We start from the raw sequence: 19946 nt of genomic DNA on the forward strand, positions 1-19946 counted from the left end.
GCATCGCACGCTATTAGGGCGCGTCACGCGCTCTAGGGCGGTTTATTACATTAAGTGATAGGGCGCGTCGCACGCTCTAGGGCGCGTCGCGCGCTCTGCGATGTCAGTTTTGTATAAATAGTTCATAACAGAATTTTTTAGGGTTTTATCATCCATTTCCCCTTGGAGTGGCTCTGATCCATTTTTGATAGTTTATAGGCTTAGGAAACACCATTAGATGCTACATCATATGGATTAGTCTCGATTTCCTTGTAACGGTGAGAGTTTCCGGTTCATCTTCTTTCTTCCCTATGTTTCATTCCAATGGTGATATGTATATTTCTACTCTTATTGTATGTACATTTGTTGATCTTGGGATCGTTTATATATTCGATTTACAAATCATCATTGTTGTTGTTCTTGATCTTTTTGCTTAAATGCTCTGGATTTGTGTTGTTGAAGAAATGAACACCATAGATCTTGATTAGGAATGATAACTATTATTTTCTGAATTGTAGAAATAGATTTGTGGCTAATAACCGTAATGGGTATCGAGTTTAATATCTCCTTGTTGTTTGTATCGGTTGAGACATCGCTGGTGTGAATAGTGCGGTTGAGCTTTCGTCGGCATTGCAGAAATGGACACTGATGTGGTGTCTCGATTGATGCCTCGTGATTTTGATAAGTATTGTGAGTGTGTTACGATAAGAACTTCCGATTTAAGTATTCGACGGGTAGAACGAAATGCAATTCCATAACTATTTCTCTTAGACTATTGAGATTGTTTATTTGCTTTTATTTACTTTTCCCGCATTTTACTTTCCGTAACCCAATCATGAAACTTAGAACGCGAGATAGTCGAATGGCAGTTTTTCTCACCAATCTCTATGGACTACGATACGATATAACCTATATCACCCGGTAATAAATAATACCTATTACTTTTTGCTTTCCGCGTTACCGCTTCAACAGCTGGCATAAAATGCTTGGTCATCCAAATAATAAAGTCCTAGATAGAGTCTTGAAAAATTGTAATGTCAAACTATCACCTAGTGATCATTTTAACTTTTGTGAGGCTTGTCGATATGGAAAAATGTATTTTTTACCCTTTAAAAACTCTTCCTCTCGTGCTAAGGAAATTCTTGAATTAGTTCACACTGATGTCTGGGGACATGCACATGTAACATCTCCTTCGAGTTTCAAATATTATGTTCACTTTCTTAATGACTTTAGTAGATTTACCTGGATTTATCCTCTGAAACAAAAATCAGATACTGCATAAGCTTTTACCCAGTTTAAAAACATGGCAGAAAATCTATTTAACAAGAGAATTAAGACAATCCAATGTAATGGTTGTGGATATAAGGCTGTGTGAAACCATGCAATAGAAGTAGGGATATAATTCAGAATGTCATGCCCTTACACATCACAACAAAATGGTAGGGTTGAGAGAAAACATAGACATATTGCTGAATTTGGATTTACATTACCAGCACAAGCCAAAATGCCTTTACACTATTGGTGGGAAACTTTCTCTCATAAACAGATTGTCCTCTCTAGTCACTCTAAATGAAAGTCCTTACCCAGTGCTCTTTAGAAAGGAACCTGACTACAGCTCCCTAAAACCTTTTGAGTGTACTTGCTACCCTTGTCTCAAGCCCTATAATCAGTACAAACTGCAATTCCACACAACCAGATGTGTGTTCTTGGGCTATAGTAACTCCTATAAAGGATACTAATGCATAAAGTCCCATGGAATAATCTACACTTCCAGGCATGTTGTCTTCAATAAAGAACATTTTCCATTCCATGATGACTTTCTCAATACAAGAAGTCCTTTGAAAACACTAGCTGAAAGTCCATCTACCTCTTTTTCTTTTTCTACTGCAGGTAATTCACACACTAGAGAAATAATACCTTAAGATGACAACAATCATGATATCGAACAAGAACCAGCCAGTCCAACTGAAAGTACTACAGGTAATATGAGAAGAGATCAAGATGCAAATAATTCAACAAGGAAAAATCCAATTTCTCGTGACACTGATCCCATAGAAAAAATTGCTGACGCTCCCCAAGACCTTGCTGAACCAAGCACAAACAACAACACTCATTGGACCAGGAGAAAACCTGGAATTCACAAGCCAAAGCAGCCATACGTTGATTTAGCTGAAACCTGCACAAATGAGAAGGAACTAGAAAATGTCAAAGAATCAGTCACAAGACCACAATGGAAATAAGCTACGGATAATGAGTATTAGGCACTCATGTCAAATCAAACTTGGGTTTTGGTACCATATCAAGGCCAAGAAAACATCATTGATTCTAAATGGGTCTTCAAGACCAAGTACAAAGCAGATGGGACAATTGAAAGGAGAAAGGCAAGATTAGTTGCAAAAGGATTTCAACAAGCAGCTAGATTGTATTATGAAGAGACCTTCTGTCGAGTTGTCAAGGCCAGTACATTTTGAATCATACTCTCAATTGCAGTGCATCTCAATTGGGAGGTCAGAAATTTGGACATAAACAATGCATTCCTTAATGGCTGCCTCAAAGAAATTGTGTTTATGCATCAACTAGAGGGATTTGTAGACCCAACTAAACCTGAACATTTATGCAAGTTATCAAAGGCAAACTATGGATTGAAACAGCCCCCAAGAGCCTGGTTTGGCAGCCTAAAAAATGCCTTACTCAACTGGGGTTTCAAACACACAAAAAGTGATTCCTCACTCTTCACCATATGAAGGGTATTTCCTCTTCCAAACCTTTTTGCTTGTCACCTTCGCAACTAAGAACTCATGAAGATGAAAAGCATGAACCTCTTTTCTCTTCAACTCACTTCCCACTTTCATCTCCTCGCCTAGATTTTCCTTCTTCTTTTTATTCTTGACTTCTTCAGCGAACTTAGGAACTTTGGTAGATGCATGAGCTACAGCTACCTGAGAGACTATGCCTGAAACTTTTTCTAGGAGATGTTATAGACTTTTGCCTTCTATTTCACTCCTGATCATACCAACCAAAAATTGATTGCTCCCACCTGCACCTTTGCTTTTGACTTCCAACGCCTCCAGGGTCATCTCCTTTTCAAATGATTTTACTGTTAGTGTTCCTTTCTCAAGATCCAAATTGCAGCGACTAGTAAGCTAAAATTGTCGCCAAAGAAGAATAGGAATCTCCTCATCTTCAAGAATGTCCATAATGTGGAAATCAACTAGGAAGACAAACTTGTCAATCTCTACTAATACATCTTTAGCTATTCCATATGACTTCTTAATGGTGTGATCAGCGGATTTTAACTTTGTCTCACTCTCGCTTATTTTTCCAATCTCAAGCGTTTAGAAGATAGATAGTGGCATTAAACTCACACTAGAACCAAAATCAATCAGCACCTTCTTGAACACTTTGTCATTGATGGTGCACGGTATTGCCACCGCTCTAGAGTCTTTCTTTTTGATTGGGATCCTCCTTTCTAGCGAGACTCTATCACACTTTTCAGTTTCCACTTCAGGCTCACCTCCCACTAGTCTCTTTTTAGAAATCACTTCTTTCATAAATTTCTTATACAGAGGCATATTCTCAAGTTCTTCGAAGAAAGGTAAGTTAATCTCTAAGTTTTTGAACATTGCAGCAAACTTCTCAAAATCTTTCTCTTCCGATTCCTTCTTGGCTACTCTAGTTGGGAATGGTAATTTGATCACCGGTTTAGCCTCCTTCTTTTTTCTCTTCAATTGGCTTAACTCGTAGTGCCAATACTTCAGGTTCTTTCGGATTTTCTCTCACCTCCAAATCTACCTCTATAACCATGTTGTCATCTATTGTTGTTTCTTCTTCAGACTCTGGAATTTTCTGACTTCTTGTTGTGACAACATTGATATTCTCTTGGTCTTTCAGATTTTTCACAGTTGAGCTCGGAAGAGTACCTTGTGCCTATAGAGTGAGATGTTGTGCTATTTTCCCCACTTGAACTTCCAGATTTTTTATTGAAGTTGTGGTATTCCCATGGTTGTTTTTGTCTCTTCTTGAAACTGAGAACATTGTCCATTGTTGGGAGTGAATTATTAGTATTTTCATGTGTTAAAATAACTACCTTTTGATTTTGAGTTGAGCATATCGTATGATTTTTAGTGATTTTATGGTTAGAATTGAACTCTAGAAGTTTGATTCTAGTTGTAAAGCAAATCGAATCACTTTGGGTGTTATTGATGCAGGTATTGGGGCTGAGAAGTAATGACGAGGAAACATGAAGGCGTAAGGACACTGGAGACGCAAAAGCACAAAGAAGTGGGATAAAGCAGAGTCCGAGCCGCAGCAGAATTGGGCAAGACGCGCCAAACTTTCTGGTCCTGGTTCACGCCTTGCTCTTCCGTGCCGCGCCGCGATTGCTTTGTTAAAAAGAAAGATTGTTATAAATAGAAGCCCTAATCCTCATAACTCAGATATCTTGGGGAGCGAAATTCAGAGAGGAATCTTATTCCAGAGCAGAAAACAACATTCGACGGAGAATTCAACATCAATCGAAGACATTCCTTTGATTTATATGAATCCCTCTATGAAGTTTTGTGTGTTCTTCATGTCTATGGAGAGCTAAACCCCATTGTGTTGAGTTTAAGGTAGTAGTTAACCTATGAAGATGCAATAACTTTAATTAATTCCTGTGAACAATTGTTAAGTTTTATTATCAATAAAGAACCTTGCTTTTACTTTATATCATTGTTGAACTATCAATCGAGAGATAGAGTTCATACTTTTGCCCTAGGTTTTATATTGACTTGTTCTTAATTCGCAGAGATGGGGTTGTGAATAAGTTTTCATAAATCATCGTGTTTAATTCCCTTTATCTTTATTGTTATTCTGAGAGATAGAATATCATACCGCTAGAGGTGGCTCTAAATTGATCTTAGACATAATGTCAGTTTTGAGGTTGAATGAAGATAATAGCTTATATAATGGTTCACTTGTGGATTAATTGATTAATTGCATATGAATAGGTTGATGAACCCTAGAACTCAACATATTCATCATCATCGTTAATTACTTATCAAGCCTTCCGGTCAATTATTTATTACTTTCTTATATGCACTTTTAGAATAAACAATCAAAACCAATGCTTTTTACCACTCATTATAATTCGACTATAGAACGGCAGTAATATTGACTCAATCTCTGTGGATACGATTGTAATACGGTGAACTGACTTGTAAAGAAAATGTTGCGGTAAGCAAGAGTCGCCACCGACTTTTATTTCATCCAATTAGGAAAGGCTAAAAGAACAGGAAAAGACCTTTTGAAAGATTTTGAGTTCGGGGGGTAAGTTATACAAAGGGAAGGTTTAAAAAGCACCCTTTGCATCCATGGTTTTCCATGGGCTCTTAATTGCTTAGCTCACTTTGTTTTAAAAATGTTTGAATTGTTTGAAAAGTAGGGTGTGAATAGAAATTTGAATAAGAACTTTAGCTTGTAAATAAGCGTAGTCTTTTTGAAAAGTTTCTTTGAAAAGAAGTGGGAAAAGATTTTGAATTTGAATTTGAAAAAGAGCAAGCAATTAATAGCAACTGTAACGCCCCATACTGCTTTCGGGATGATCGACTAACCCCACAAACCAACACGGGTCTTTCCAGCATGCTTTGACCTCACTTGCACGCTTTCCGGGAAACTTCTCAGAAGGTCACCCATCCCAATACTACTCCAAGTCAAGCACGCTTAACTGTGGAGTTCTTATAGAACAAGCTACCGAAAAGAAGATGCATCTTGTTGGTATAGGTAGTACCCATCAATCCTTATAAGCTTTCCTTCAACCATGCAGTCCCATACCTGCACGGCTTTAGGATCCCTCTCATTCCGATGTGGCGACCACCCTAGCCCTAATTGGCCCCAGGTGTTCCATGCGGTGCAACCACCCCTCGCCTTCTTCGGCCTCGGGTGTTACAGCAACTACCCTAAGTTTAGAAATTTGTTCTTTTAGCCTTTCAGGCGAAAGGGTCTATCCACACCATGAGAAGGCAGGAAGTCTTTCAATTGGATGTTGAAGGGTCATCGAGTTATCATTCGCCATAAGACTGTCCCTTGCCATAAAGAGGGCAGGTAGTCTAAGGGAAGGATATAATAGTCATTAATCTTTTTAGGCATCATGCGAGGATACCTTAGCAATAGAACAATCACTCTTTATAAGGCAACCTCGGGGGAGTTTCAATAACTTTGAAGGCAACATTGCTTTAGGTATCCTCGGAATTGAGGGAGTTGACTATTTTTAGGCAACAAAATAAAGGCAATAAGGCAACAATATAAGGCAGCAAGGCAACCAGAGAAATTACCCTAAAGGTGTGTGGGTGCAACAATCACGTGATTAAGTTCAATTATTTATCTTGTAAATAATGTTAGCTACGTTCGATTAATTATCTTGCACTCCCTAGGATTACTAACCACGCAGTTACTATCATACGGAAATTAAAGGCGGAAAGATAAAAGTCTTACGCTATTACAATAAACACCTGCGGAGACGGGGAAATTAAAAGACAGAAAATAATAGGGATGAATAATTAGTTTAATTATCTTTGAATGCCTTGATCTTTCTCGAACCCTCTATTGACTATGAAAATCTTTTCGATTGGTATGGCGCATGGCAGAAGGATTTTGATTACTCCTGAAAATTAGCCACGAAGAAGAAAAATGTTAGTGCATTAAAGGTCTCAACAATTATAACGTGGCAGATCAAAAATTAAAATAATAATAATTTAGGCAAACAAAAGAAAAATAAAAAGGCTAAACCCCAAATGGGGAGCAAGTTAACCACAGTTAATAGAATAAATAAGGCAAGGCAAATGACATAAGGCATTTTTGGAGAGAGAGTAACCCTGATTATTTTTAATAACTAAACAAACCTAAATTAAATTAATCATAATTATCAAAAAAACTAAAATTAATTTAACTTAATAATAGAAGTTAATTTTATTAAAAATAAGTTGTTGTTATATAAAAAATCATTTTTAAAAAGAATTAATAAAAGTGTTATTTTTAGAAAGGAATAAAGAAAAAAAAAAAAGAGGAGAGAAAAAAAGAAACTCAGCTCTGGATTCTGTGTATGGAGAAAGTGGCCAGCAAAGTTGTTTGGCCAAAACAAGGTTAATGGCCAAAGGAAGTACCTGCAAAAAAGGATAGTAATAATGTTAATAATGAATATAATAATAATAATAATAATAATAATAATAATAATAATAATAATAATAATAATAATAATAATAATAATAATAATAATACAAGAAAAAATTGGGGTTTAGAAAATTAAATTAGGGACAAAATTACGAATAACCTAGATTTGACCAAATACCAAAAGGTTTTTGGCCAAATACGAATAACCTTGATTTGGCCAAATACCAAAAGGTTTTTGGCCAAAAAAGCAATTGAGGTACCATCCACTTGGTCAATCCATAGAAAACCTGTTCATAAACCAACGCAATGTTACGGTTAAGAAAACAAATGGGAAAATAGAAAAGTGATTAAAATAAAATCAAAAAAATATAAAAACCTGATTATAAATCAATTAAAATAAGAACACGCAACTACAAATTTTTTTAGATTTTTTTGAAAATATGAAAATAGAAATTAAATCAAATAAAATAGAAAAACGAGGAATTTGCGATTTTGAGGGTCGAAATCCTTTAGAATTTCATTCTAAAGGAGTATTGTTCTACGATTTTTTTCTAAACTTCTGGAAAAAATTCAGAGCAAATCGAAACAATAGTTTCAGAATTCGACTTATAGGCTGGAAAATTTATTACTGTGCTGCAACCGGAATTGCAACCCTGAAGAAGGAGAAAATATTTTTTTGTGTTTGTGGGAAGAGAGAGAGAGTGAGTGAGAATTAGGGTTAGAATTGTTAGTTTTTTTTTAAAAGTGTAGAACCTAGTGCTATTTATACATAAAAATTAGGTTAACAAAAATATTAAAAGAATCAATTAATTAATTAATAAATCATAACTCTAAATCAAATATAATTTGATTTTGATTTTTGAAATATTTAACTCATTATGTTGATTCTTTCCTAAACTATACAATTATACAATATTTAGAAATATGAACAAAATCTTTGTAAATCTTTTTTTTTTCATGATTATTGGACTAAAAATACAAAATTAAAGATTTTAATGAAAAAAATAATATTTTAAAAATGCCTAATAAATAAATACGAAAATAATAATTAAATGATGAAAAAAAATACTATTTTTGATTTTTTTTAATATTTTATGATTTTTGGTGATTTTTTGACTAAAAAATACATAAAAGTGAAAATTGACTATTTTAAAAAATGCCTATTTAATTAGTAGGAAAATTAAAATTAAAACGATAAAAAATGCAATTTTTGTGATTTTTTGAATAAATGGAAATAAAGTTAGAACTAAAATTAAAAAGAAAGTAAAAGGGAAAATGTTAGAAGTGGGATTTGAACTCGGGACCTCGCGCTAATGAAGCTTTCACGCTCAAATTCTTACCAATTGTGCCAATTCATTTATTCGAAATAAAATGGCGTTCGTAAGTATATGAGGGCAAATTTTGGGGTATGACAGCTGCCCCTGTTCAATCTTCTTAAACCTGAAGATGTAGATTGGCCTGTGTGCTTGTCGGAATCTGAAGGTGGAAGAGGATTGAACACTAGAATACTAAGAAATTTGCCCTTGCTGATGTAGGGACCTTTTCTGGAGATGGGCTTCAGGATATTGAGAGACTTGATTGAGATGGGCTTAAAGATGCCATCCAGCTTGATAGACTTGAGAGTCAGAATATGCCGTACGTTAGACTGTATCTGAAGGATATACTTAGGATGAGTCGTACGTTAGACTGAATCCACTGTGTTGATAAGTGTCAAATTAAGTCGTACGTTAGGCTATACTTTTTGGGGCGAGTCGTACGTTAGACCGGATGCAATTTGCATTTGATAAATGTCTGGAAAGTCGTGCGTTAGGCAGAAGGATGGGTCGTGCATTAGACCAGATCCGATTTTGCATCGGTAGATGTCTGGAAAGCCGTGCGTTAGGCTGAAGGATGGGTCGTGCGTTAGACCAGATACGATTTTGCATCGGTAGATGTCTGGAAAGCCGTGCGTTAGGAAGAAGGATGGGTCGTGCGTTAGACCGGATCCAATTTTGCATCGGTAGATGTCTGGAAAGCCGTGCGTTAGGCTGAAGGGTGGGTCGTGCGTTAGACCGGATCCAATTTGCATCTATAGATGTCTGGAAAGCTGTGCATTAGGCTGAAGGATGGGTCGTGCGTTAGACCGAATCCTTTGTATTGAGAAGTGTTTGTTGGAGGTTAGTCGTGTCAGCACCATTCGTAGTAACTGAATTAGACTTTGGAAAAGTTGATCATGTCTACACCGTTCGTGATGATAGAATTAGATCTTTGAAGGTCGATCGTGTCAGCACCGTTCGTAGTAACTGAATTAGATCTTTTTGTCGTGTCAGTACTGTTCGTAATAACTGAATTAGACTTGGAGAGATGATCGTGTCCACACCGTTCGTGATGATGTACTCAGCTCTTGGAAGGTTGACCGTGTCAGTACCGTTCGTAGTAACTAAATTAGATCTCGGAAAGATGACCGTGTCTACACCGTTCGTGATGATATAATTAGATCTTAGAGAGTTGACCGTGTCAGTACCGTTCGTAGCAACTGAATTAGATCTTGGAGAGATGATCGTGTCTACACCGTTCGTGATGATAGAATTAGATCTTTGAAAATTTGGAGATATTGTTTATTTGCTTGTACTTGTATCCTGAAAAGGTAAAGTTAGTCTTTATGCAATGTCATGATGCATGTATTATGTGACGAGTCTCTCAAAATAAATGAGAAACTTGCATGTTATGTATGAATTCATTATGAGGTAATGTATGCAATGTATGAATATGTTTATGACATATGACGTGTGAATATGATTTATGTTGTTTTGATTGAGAAAATAAATCTCTATGTCTTTGTGATTTTGATGTCTGATCTTGTTTTGAAGATGCTCAGTTGGGGATTTATGATATCTGCTTGGGGATGAGAACCATTTGAATGATTGATCTTGATGTACCCTGACTGGGGATAAGAGAGATGAATAACCCTGTTTGAAGAAGAGAAACGTGTCGGGGAACCGGCAGTGTCGAAGATGTAAACTCCGTTGAGGAACTAAGTCTTTGTCGGGACGAGAACATTTGGAGATATCTTCTTAATGATTACTCTGTGGGGATATGATTCTGTGAAACCGGCTTTGTGGGAAGGCATGACTGCTCCGAATATTGCCCCCAGTTATTTATAGCTCTTGCTACTCCAGGACTTATATTGAGTAGGACACACCACTGAGTATTGATCAAGATGTCAAACTGGACTTGCATAGATTTGTCCCTGCTAGTAGGGACTTTGGGAGGATTCTCCTCCCGAGGACTTTATGAGATGTGCACTATGGGCGACATGCCCCTAATAATCATAGGCCCAGGCCAATGTCCCATGTTGATTGGGAAGTAGCTTCAGATCTACTTGGATGCATGTCCCTGATTGTTCCGGCATCCTTGAGAGATTCTCGGAATCTTGACTTGATTGCCACAGATTGATCGGGAAATAGTTTGAAACCCACTTGGGATGTATGTCTTTGACTGTTTGGCATTTTAAGAGATTCTTGGAATCTTGACTTGATTGCCCCAGATTGATTGGGCAAAACATGCCATGCCCCTTGTATACGTAGGAGAAATTGCTTCTTGGAGTAATCTTTGTTGGTCGGGATAACTTTGAGTCATTAGTTATACCCTGTGCAAATTCATTCTGATGCTAACATTTGAAATTATGTAGCAGAATATGTTTAATAATGAATTCATGAGATGCAATGCATACGTCTGTCTTGAGTTTTTGAAAAATATTAAAACAGGAGATGTAAAAGCGTGATATTTGTAAAAACGCGATGTTTGTAAAAACGGAATATCAACTCAGCATTTTTGGTAAACCTTTAGGAGTCAGGATACTTTTTTGGTGACAGTATGCTTTCGAACTAACCACACTTCAGTTAGGACTTTCAAGGGTTGTCACGTGGCTTGGTTCACGGTTTAAGAAACAAAGGATAATGGCTCAAAATTTATTTATACCCATCCCCATCTTCGTGATGTTCTTCGATCCTATGTTCAGTTAACTTTGCGTTTCATCTTTAGCAAAGCTTGAAGTGTTAACATTGATATTTGATGGTGGTTGAAGCACCAAAAGTTTATTTGGACAGTCAATCATCCTTCTTTGTAATTATTTTTGCTTTGGTCGAGGATTTGTAGTGACCTTTTTTTTTCTTTGATTTTTGTTATCCCTAACTGTTGCCTGAACTGCTTATTTTGTGATTACAGTCAGCGGGATGTTTCGACTTTTCGATAAGTCTCCTTCATAGGTTTTGACTTAACAGCTTTTTTCTTTTTGGTGGATATTGACTGCATGACTTACTGGTTGCGGGGACCCATCATTATTTGTATAAACAACAGCTAGTACAATTGAGTTAACTGAGTAACTACCCTGCCCCAGGTTGTGATTAAGGGTTTAATTTGTATGAGAAAGAAACTTCTACTTCTTAGGCTCAAAGGGGATTGACGAGGGATTAACATCCTTATATCTCCACTGTTTAGGAATTAAAACAATGCTTGTACATCGTCAACATAGTCCGTTCAAAAGCATACTGTATGAGGTTGCGGTATCATTTTCGTCATTCTCCCTTTAAAGGCTTATAGCTTAGCAGGAGTTGAATATCACAAAACATATGCAAGGTAAAGACATAATTTAAAATGAGTGATAGCGAAATAATTAATTCAAGACAAACATATGCAATGCACTGATGATGATTATTAAAACAGATAATGTCTATCATGAGTCAAATGTTTAAACAAACAGAAAAGAAACTTGCAAATGAAAGTAGATCTAATGATCCAAAAGTTCATCCGTCTAGACGTCAATCAGTCTTGTCATGACTAGGCATAGGAGCGGTGATCACCATAGGAGTTTTCAGGAGGGTTGAATTTGATTTCCCCGTCATCGATCAGATCTTGAATCTTATTCTTCAATGTACGGCAATTGTTTGTATAATGTCCAGGACTATTGGAATGGTACGCGCACTTCGCATTGAGTTTATAGCCAGGAGTGGAGGTGTTAGGATTCTTAGGAGGGACCCTCAGAGTAATCAATTCGATCTTCAACAGATGTTGTAATGCTTGAGCCAATGTCATATTAATTTTGGTAAATTGACGCTTAGGTGCATCTGGCTTGCGTCGTTGTTGTGGAGCTGGTGTAGAGATCAGAACTGCCCAACAGATTGGTTGCGTTCATTACGGCCTTTCTGGTTGTGCACAACATCAGCTATATGAGGTTCCTCAGGTGAAATAAAATCAATGATCTTGTCATCGATTAAGTCTTGAATCTTATGCTTCGATTGTCCATAATCCTTAGTGTCATGACCAAGATTGTTCGAACAATAAGCACATCTCGCATTGTAATTGTACCCAGGAATAGGAGTGCCTTCAATTCTTCTTGCCCCTTGGCTGAGTTCAGAATCAAAGCTTGGGATCGAATGTTCTGAGCCTGAAGGTGTTTGACTGATTGCTCGAAATCCATTTGTGCTGAAGTAAACAGCAAGAGAGGATGAGATACCTGTTGTGAGAAACCTGTTATGCGATGTTATGAATGCAAATGCAATGCTTTCAAGGTTCTTTAGGAAATTTAGTTCACGACATATAGAAATTAAATTGGTCGCAGCCTTGTCTAGAGAACTCTGACTTTCGTCTTGGAACATCCTTCTTTGAGAATCAAGCTCACCATATCGAGTGGGTCATCGCCTCTGATTCGAGATATCTCTGAATTTGAAGGTACATGGCTAGAGGAAAATAAATCCTCTTGCCCCTTGATAGGTATGATGTCTTTAAACTGGAAGGCATACGGCCAGAGGAAAATAAATCCTCTTGCCCCTTGATGGGTACGGTGTCTTTAATTTGGCAGACAAATGGCCAGAGGAAAGTAAATCCTCTTGCCCCTAGATAGGAATTCCGTCCTTGATAAGAGCACCTGAAACTGTGTGCCCTAAATTCCTAAGATCCTTGTAAGGGTTAGTTAACATGATATGTTATGATGTCATGATGTCATGTAATGCATTAAGTAAAGCATAAGGTAATAAGGACGAGATGTCTTACAAGCAAAACCTACAAGGAAATCAGAGGGTTAGATAACAAACACAAGCAAGTCACACAAGTGTCCTTAGGTCGAAAGGCTTTCATGGGGTTTAGATCATGTGAGATACCCTTCCCCAAAGGTATTTCTACGGATAAAGATGATATCAGCAACGGGTTCTAGTGAGTTACCCAGAATTGTCAGCCCTCCTAAAGCACCCTCAAACATGATACATACATACCATGCAATGATACTTTGAGAAAGAACCTATCTGAGTTGTAGTATCGGGTAGCGACTATGCTCTCAACATACATCAAGAGTAGTCCCCCCACTACGTTCCTAAAAGTCAAGATGGGTTAAAGATAACTAAAGGTCCTTAAGCTCCGACTCACCCACAGACATCCGCACGAACCTCCCTCATACAAGAGAAGCATGCAAACACCCATAGAGGCCTAACTTAAGCGTGAACTCTCATATTGACCAATCCTCCACATACATGAAGGAGGTCGCCATGACTATGCCACTTCCTATCTTAGATGTACTTGAATCCGGGTGTAGGATTCGTCCTTCATTTAATTCCCAAAACAACCCTGAAAAATAAAGCAAGCAAAGCAAACATTAAGTGATCCTAAACTTTAAGGTAACCCCTCTTTTAATCGAATATATCCCCAGCAGAGTCGCCAGTTCTGTAATACGGTGAACTGACTTGTAAAGAAAATGTTGGTAAGCAAGAGTCGCCACCGACTTTTATTTCATCCAATTATGAAAGGCTAAAAGAACAGGAAAAGACCTTTTGAAAGATTTTGAGTTCGGGGGGTAAGTTATACAAAGGGAAGGTTTAAAAAACACCCTTTGCATCCATGGTTTTCCATGGGCTCTTAATTGCTTAGCTCACTTTATTTTAAAAATGTTTGAATTGTTTGAAAAGTAGGGTGTGAATATAAATTTGAATAAGAACTTTAGCTTGTAAATAAGCGTAGTCTTTTTGAAAAGTTTCTTTGAAAAGAAGTGGGAAAAGATTTTGAATTTGAATTTGAATTTGAAAAAGAGCAAGCAATTAATAGCAACTACCCTAAGTTTAGAAATTTGTTCTTTTAGCCTTTCAGGCGAAAGGGTCTATCCACACCATGAGAAGGCAGGAAGTCTTTCAATTGGATGTTGAAGGGTCATCGAGTTATCATTCGCCATAAGACTGTCCCTTGCCATAAAGAGGGCAGGTAGTCTAAGGGAAGGATATAATAGTCATTAATCTTTTTAGGCATCATGCGAGGATACTTTAGCAATAGAACAATCACTCTTTATAAGGCAACGTCAGGGGAGTTTCAATAACTTTGAAGGCAACATTGCTTTAGGTATCCTCGGAATCGAGGGACTTGACTATTTTTAGGCAACAAAATAAAGGCAACAAGGCAACAATATAAGGCAACAAGGCAACCAGAGAAATTACCCTAAAGGTGTGTGGGTGCAACAATCACGTGATTAAGTTCAATTATTTATCTTGTAAATAATGTTAGCTACGTTCGATTAATTATCTTGCACTCCCTAGGATTACTAACCACGCAGTTACTATCATACGTAAATTAAAGGCGGAAAGATAAAAGTCCTACGCTATTACAATAAACACCTGCGGGGACGGGGAAATTAAAAGACAGAAAATAATAGGGATGAATAATTAGTTTAATTATCTTTGAATGCCTTGATCTTCCTCGAACCCTCTATTGACTCTGAAAATCTTTTAGATTGGTATGGCGCATGGCTGAAGGATTTTGATTACTCCTGAAAATTAGCCACGAAGAAGAAAAATGTTAGTGCATTAAAGATCTCAACAATTATAACGTGGCAGATCAAAAATTAAAATAATAATAATTTAGGCAAACAAGTGAAAAATAAAAAAGGCTAAACCCCAAATGGGGAGCAAGTTAACCACAGTTAATAGAATAAATAAGGTAAGGCAAATGACATAAGGCATTTTTGGAGAGAGGGTAACCCTGATTATTTTTAATAACTAAAAAAACCTAAATTAAATTAATCATAATTATCAAAAAAACTAAAATTAATTTAACTTAATAATAGAAGTTAATTTTATTAAAAATAAGTTGTTGTTATATAAAAAATAGTTTTTAAAAAGAATTAATAAAAGTGTTGTTTTTAGAAAGGAATAAAGAAAAAAAAAATAAGAGGAGAGAAAAAAAGAAACTCAGCTCTGGATTCTGTGTATGGAGAAAGTGGCCAGCAAAGTTGTTTGGCCAAAACAAGGTTAATGGCCAAAGGAAGTACCTGCAAAAAAGTATAGTAATAATGTTAATAATAATAATAATAATAATAATAATAATAATAATAATAATAATAATAATAATAATAATAATAATAATAATAATAACACAAGAAAAAATTGGGTTTTAGAAAATTAAATTATGGACAAAATTACGAATAACCTAGATTTGGCCAAATACCAAAAGGTTTTTGGCCAAATACGAATAACCTTGATTTGGCCAAATACCAAAAGGTTTTTGGCCAAAAAAGCAATTGAGGTACCATCCACTTGGTCAATCCATAGAAAACCTGTTCATAAACCAACGCAATGTTACGGTTAAGAAAACAAATGGGAAAATAGAAAAGTGATTAAAATAAAATAAAAAAAATATAAAAACCTGATTATAAATCAATTAAAATAAGAACACGAGGAATTAAAGCAAATAAAATAGAAAAACGAGGAATTTGCGATTTTGAGGGTCGAAATCCTTTAGAAATTGTTCTACGATTTTTTTCTGAACATCTGGAAAAAATTCGGAGCAAATCGAAACAATAGTTTCAGAATTCGACTGATAGGCTGGAAAATTTATTACTGTGCTGCAACCGGAATTGCAACCCTGAAGAAGGAGAAAATATTTTTTTGTGTTTGTGGGAAGAGAGAGAGAGAGTGAGTGAGAATTAGGGTTAGAATTGTTAGTTTTTTTTTAAAAGTGTAGAACCTAGTGCTATTTATACATAAAAATTAGGTTAACAAAAATATTAAAAGAATCAATTAATTTAATTTGATTTTGATTTTTGAAATATTTAACTAATTATGTTGATTCTTTCCTAAACTATACAATTATACAATATTTAGAAATATGAACAAAATCTTTGTAAATCTTTTTTTTTTCATGATTATTGGACTAAAAATACAAAATTAAAGATTTTAATGAAAAAAATAATATTTTAAAAATGCCTAATAAATAAATACGAAAATAATAATTAAATGATGAAAAAAATACTATTTTTGATTTTTTTTAATATTTTATGATTTTTGGTGATTTTTTGACTAAAAAATACATAAAAGTGAAAATTGACAATTTTAAAAAATGCCTATTTAATTAGTACGAAAATTAAAATTAAAACGATAAAAAATGCAATTTTTGTGATTTTTTGACTAAATGGAAATAAAGTTAGAACTAAAATTAAAAAGAAAGTAAAAGGGAAAATGTTAGAAGTGGGATTTGAACTCGGGACCTCGCGCTAATGAAGCTTTCACGCTCAAATTCTTACCAATTGTGCCAATTCATTTATTCGAAATAAAATGGCGTTCGTAAGTATATGAGGGCAAATTTTGGGGTATGACAACGATATATTCGAAAATATTTACCCAAAATACTTTCAACAAATTGGCGCCGTTGCCGGGGACTGTGTCAATATTGCACGCATTGCAATAGCTTTTATTTTGAGTTTACTTTTATTAATCTGGTTATTTCACGTGTTTGTTAGTTTTTCCAGAATTAGTGTATGCGCAGCAAGGTTTCCAGCGATCAACTTCTTTTTGATCCCGAGATCGAAAGGACCGCTCGGAGATTGAATAGCAAAACATGAAGAAGAGCAAACATAGCAAAGGCAAGAGACAACGCAACTGCGACTTCGTCATAATCATTAGAAACCATTGACGAGTCGTCTGACGGACTTTACTTTCACGAACTATTTGAAGAAGAGCAAGAAGCCATCATACAACACACTGTTGTAAACATGGCCGCCACAACTCCATGCGCAAATAGTCCTCGCCTTAATCCACAATTCGCGAGGACTGCCGCCAACGGGCGGACATTTGAATTGAAGTCCGATATTCTACAGCTCATTTGTGCAAGTCCTTTCGCCGGATTGGACCATGAAGACCCATACACGCATCTTACTCGATTCTATGAGTTAGCAGGTACTACAGGTGTAGCTCAAGCGGATGAAGAGACCTTGTTCAAAAGGTTGTTCCCAAATTCCTTGCTATCGAAGGCTAAAGATTGGTATCTAGATCAACCCGAATCAGTAATGACTCATTGGAATACATTGGAAGAAAAATTCTTGGAACGGTTTTACTCTCAAAACCGATTCTTTGATGCAAAAACAACAATTGCGGTATTCTCTCAAGGTAGTAATTAATGAATCACTGAATGAAGCTTGGGAAAGATATAAAGCTATGCTGAGGAAATGCAAGGGACACGGTTTTGCAGAAGTTGATCAAATTCACATGTTCCGCAACGGTCTCACACCCACAAATAAGACACTTTTGGATGCCACAGCTGGTGGCTCACTAATGTCCAAAACACCTGTTGAAGCAACTCAAATAATTGAGCGAATGGCTCTAAATGACCGTCAAGGAAATCATGATCGAACTGTCCGAGATAAGAAGCCTGGAATGTTAGAGTTAACTAATAGTGATGCTTTGTTGGCACAAAACAAATTGCTAACTTCACAAGTGGAGCTTTTGACACAACAAATGTCCAAACTACCACAACAAATTAAAGAGCTGAATGGAGTCTCAAATTCCCACCAAGTTGCTAAGTGCGAGTTATGCAAGGGAGATCATCAAACAGGATTTTGCCCACCAGTTTTGGAAGAAGAAGTGAACTACATGAACAACAACCAAGGGCAAAGGCAGAATCAATATCCGAATCATCCGCCGTATCAACAAGGTTATCCGCCAAGGAATAACAATCAAGGTTATCAACAAAGACCTAACAATCAAGGATACCAACAACAAACATTTCAACCTTACACTCACCCGCCACCACAACAACAAGGAGGACCGTCAAAGTTGGAAGAAACTATGACACAATTCATGCAGATGTCAATGACCAACCAGAAAAATCAAGAAGCAGCAGATAAAATTCTCGAGACTCAAGTGGGCCAACTGGCTAAGCAAATTGCGGCAAATCAAGCAAGTTCATCTTTCTCCGCCAATACTCAAGATAATCCTAAAGAACATTACAAGGCAGTGGTAACTAGGACCGGGCCGAAATGAAATCATGGGGAAGTTGAAAAAGATGGGTGTGAGGATGAAACTGAGGATGAGTTTGAAGGAAGGGACGATAAAGAGGATGAAATTATTGAAAAAGAAAGAGAACCAGATGCGATCAAGAAGGAAAGTAAGAGGATGGGAAAAGGAATGATGAGAAAAGGAAAAGTGTTAAGAAAAAAATGTCAGATACTGTAACCCCAAGTCAACATCTACCATATCCCCACGCTCCGTCAAAGAAGGATAATGCTAGGCAATACGCCCGGTTTATGGACATATTTAAACAACTTCATATAAATATTCCATTTGCCGAAGCGTTGGAGCAAATGCCCAAGTATGCTAAATTCATGAAGAACATGCTCACAAAGAAAAAGAGGTACACAGACAAAGAGACGGTGTTGCTTGATGCTCGTTGTAGTGTCGTGATCCAAAGGAATACTCCAAGAAAGGAATCCGATCCGGGACAAGTCACCTTGCCATTAACTATTGGAGGTAATTACACTGGTAATGGTTTAATTGATCTGGGGTCTAGCATCAATTTAATCCCTTTATCCATTGTCAAGAGATTGGGGAATATTGTGATGAAGCCTACTAGGATGACATTGCAATTAGCCGATAAGACTATCACTTCACCGTATGGAGCAGCTCAAGATATCCTAGTAAAAGTGGACAAATTCTTTTTCCCGGTGGATTTTGTGGTAGTTGACATGGAGGAAGATCGTGAGGTACCATTAATTCTTGGAAGACCATTCATGAAGACCGCTCGAATGATGATTGATATTGATGAGGGGCTCATGAAAGTAAGGGTGCAAGATGAAGAGGTAAAGTTTAATCTTTTCGAAGCCAAGAAGCATCCTAAGAACAAGAAGGATATTTTCCGAATCGATGCCACCGAAGGAGAACTCAAAGATGCTGAAGATCAAGTTCATAAAGACAAAACGAAAGCATCTAATGATAGAAACATCAGCCATAAATAATTTCAAGTTGGAAAAATGGTGCTCTTGTGCAAATCAAGACTCAAGTTATTTTCGGGTAAAGGGAAGTCAAAATGGTCGGGACCATTCGTGGTAAAAGAGGTATGCAATTATGGAGCCATTGTGGTAGAGAATCCTAAGACAAATGAGAGTTGGACCATTAATGGAAAATGGTTGAAAGATTACTTCGGGGGAGTGGAGCAACATGCACCATTTTTAAGTCCTTGAAAGCGTTGACCGTCGAGCTCAAACGACGTTAAACAAAGCGCTTGTTGGGAGGCAACCCAAAGCAGTAAGTTTTTATTGTTTTCTCATTCTTTCTATTTCGTTTAGTTTTATATATCATCAAACCAGTGTGATTGAGCCGTTACAAAAGGCTGAACAAAACACTAAGGGCGCGAAGTATAACAAATTCCTTCGCATTGCCGCGCCGCGGGACTCTGTATCGCGCCGCGAATCGTTGGCAGAAACTTTCACCCTTAATGAAAACCCATCATCAGTTGTTTTGCTTATTGCGGTTAGCCGGAGCCCAACCCTTTTCCTTTGAGGGGGATGCACCTGGTCAACCAAATGAGACTCAGGA

At 36.8% G+C, this 19946-nt stretch overlaps 1 protein-coding gene across 1 annotated transcript; it reads left to right on the forward strand.

Moving 5' to 3' along the window:
- Positions 1 to 18571: 18571 nt before the first annotated feature.
- LOC131629645 (uncharacterized) lies at positions 18572 to 19366 on the forward strand. Its single transcript, XM_058900429.1, has 2 exons — positions 18572 to 19114; positions 19178 to 19366. Exons 1-2 carry the CDS (start codon positions 18572 to 18574, stop codon positions 19364 to 19366), a joined length of 732 nt encoding a protein of 243 aa, XP_058756412.1.
- Positions 19367 to 19946: the final 580 nt, after the last annotated feature.

The sequence above is a fragment of the Vicia villosa genome, unplaced genomic scaffold (assembly GCF_029867415.1).
Source record: "Vicia villosa cultivar HV-30 ecotype Madison, WI unplaced genomic scaffold, Vvil1.0 ctg.000587F_1_1, whole genome shotgun sequence".
Lineage (NCBI taxonomy): Eukaryota > Viridiplantae > Streptophyta > Magnoliopsida > Fabales > Fabaceae > Vicia > Vicia villosa.

Bases quoted from the DNA above. Each gene is read 5' to 3' on its own strand.
- LOC131629645 (XM_058900429.1), top strand. From the start codon at position 18,572: ATGTCAGATACTGTAACCCCAAGTCAACATCTACCATATCCCCACGCT. The intron at 19,115-19,177 runs GTACCATTAATT...GATATTGATGAG, and splicing joins ACATGGAGGAAGATCGTGAG to GGGCTCATGAAAGTAAGGGT.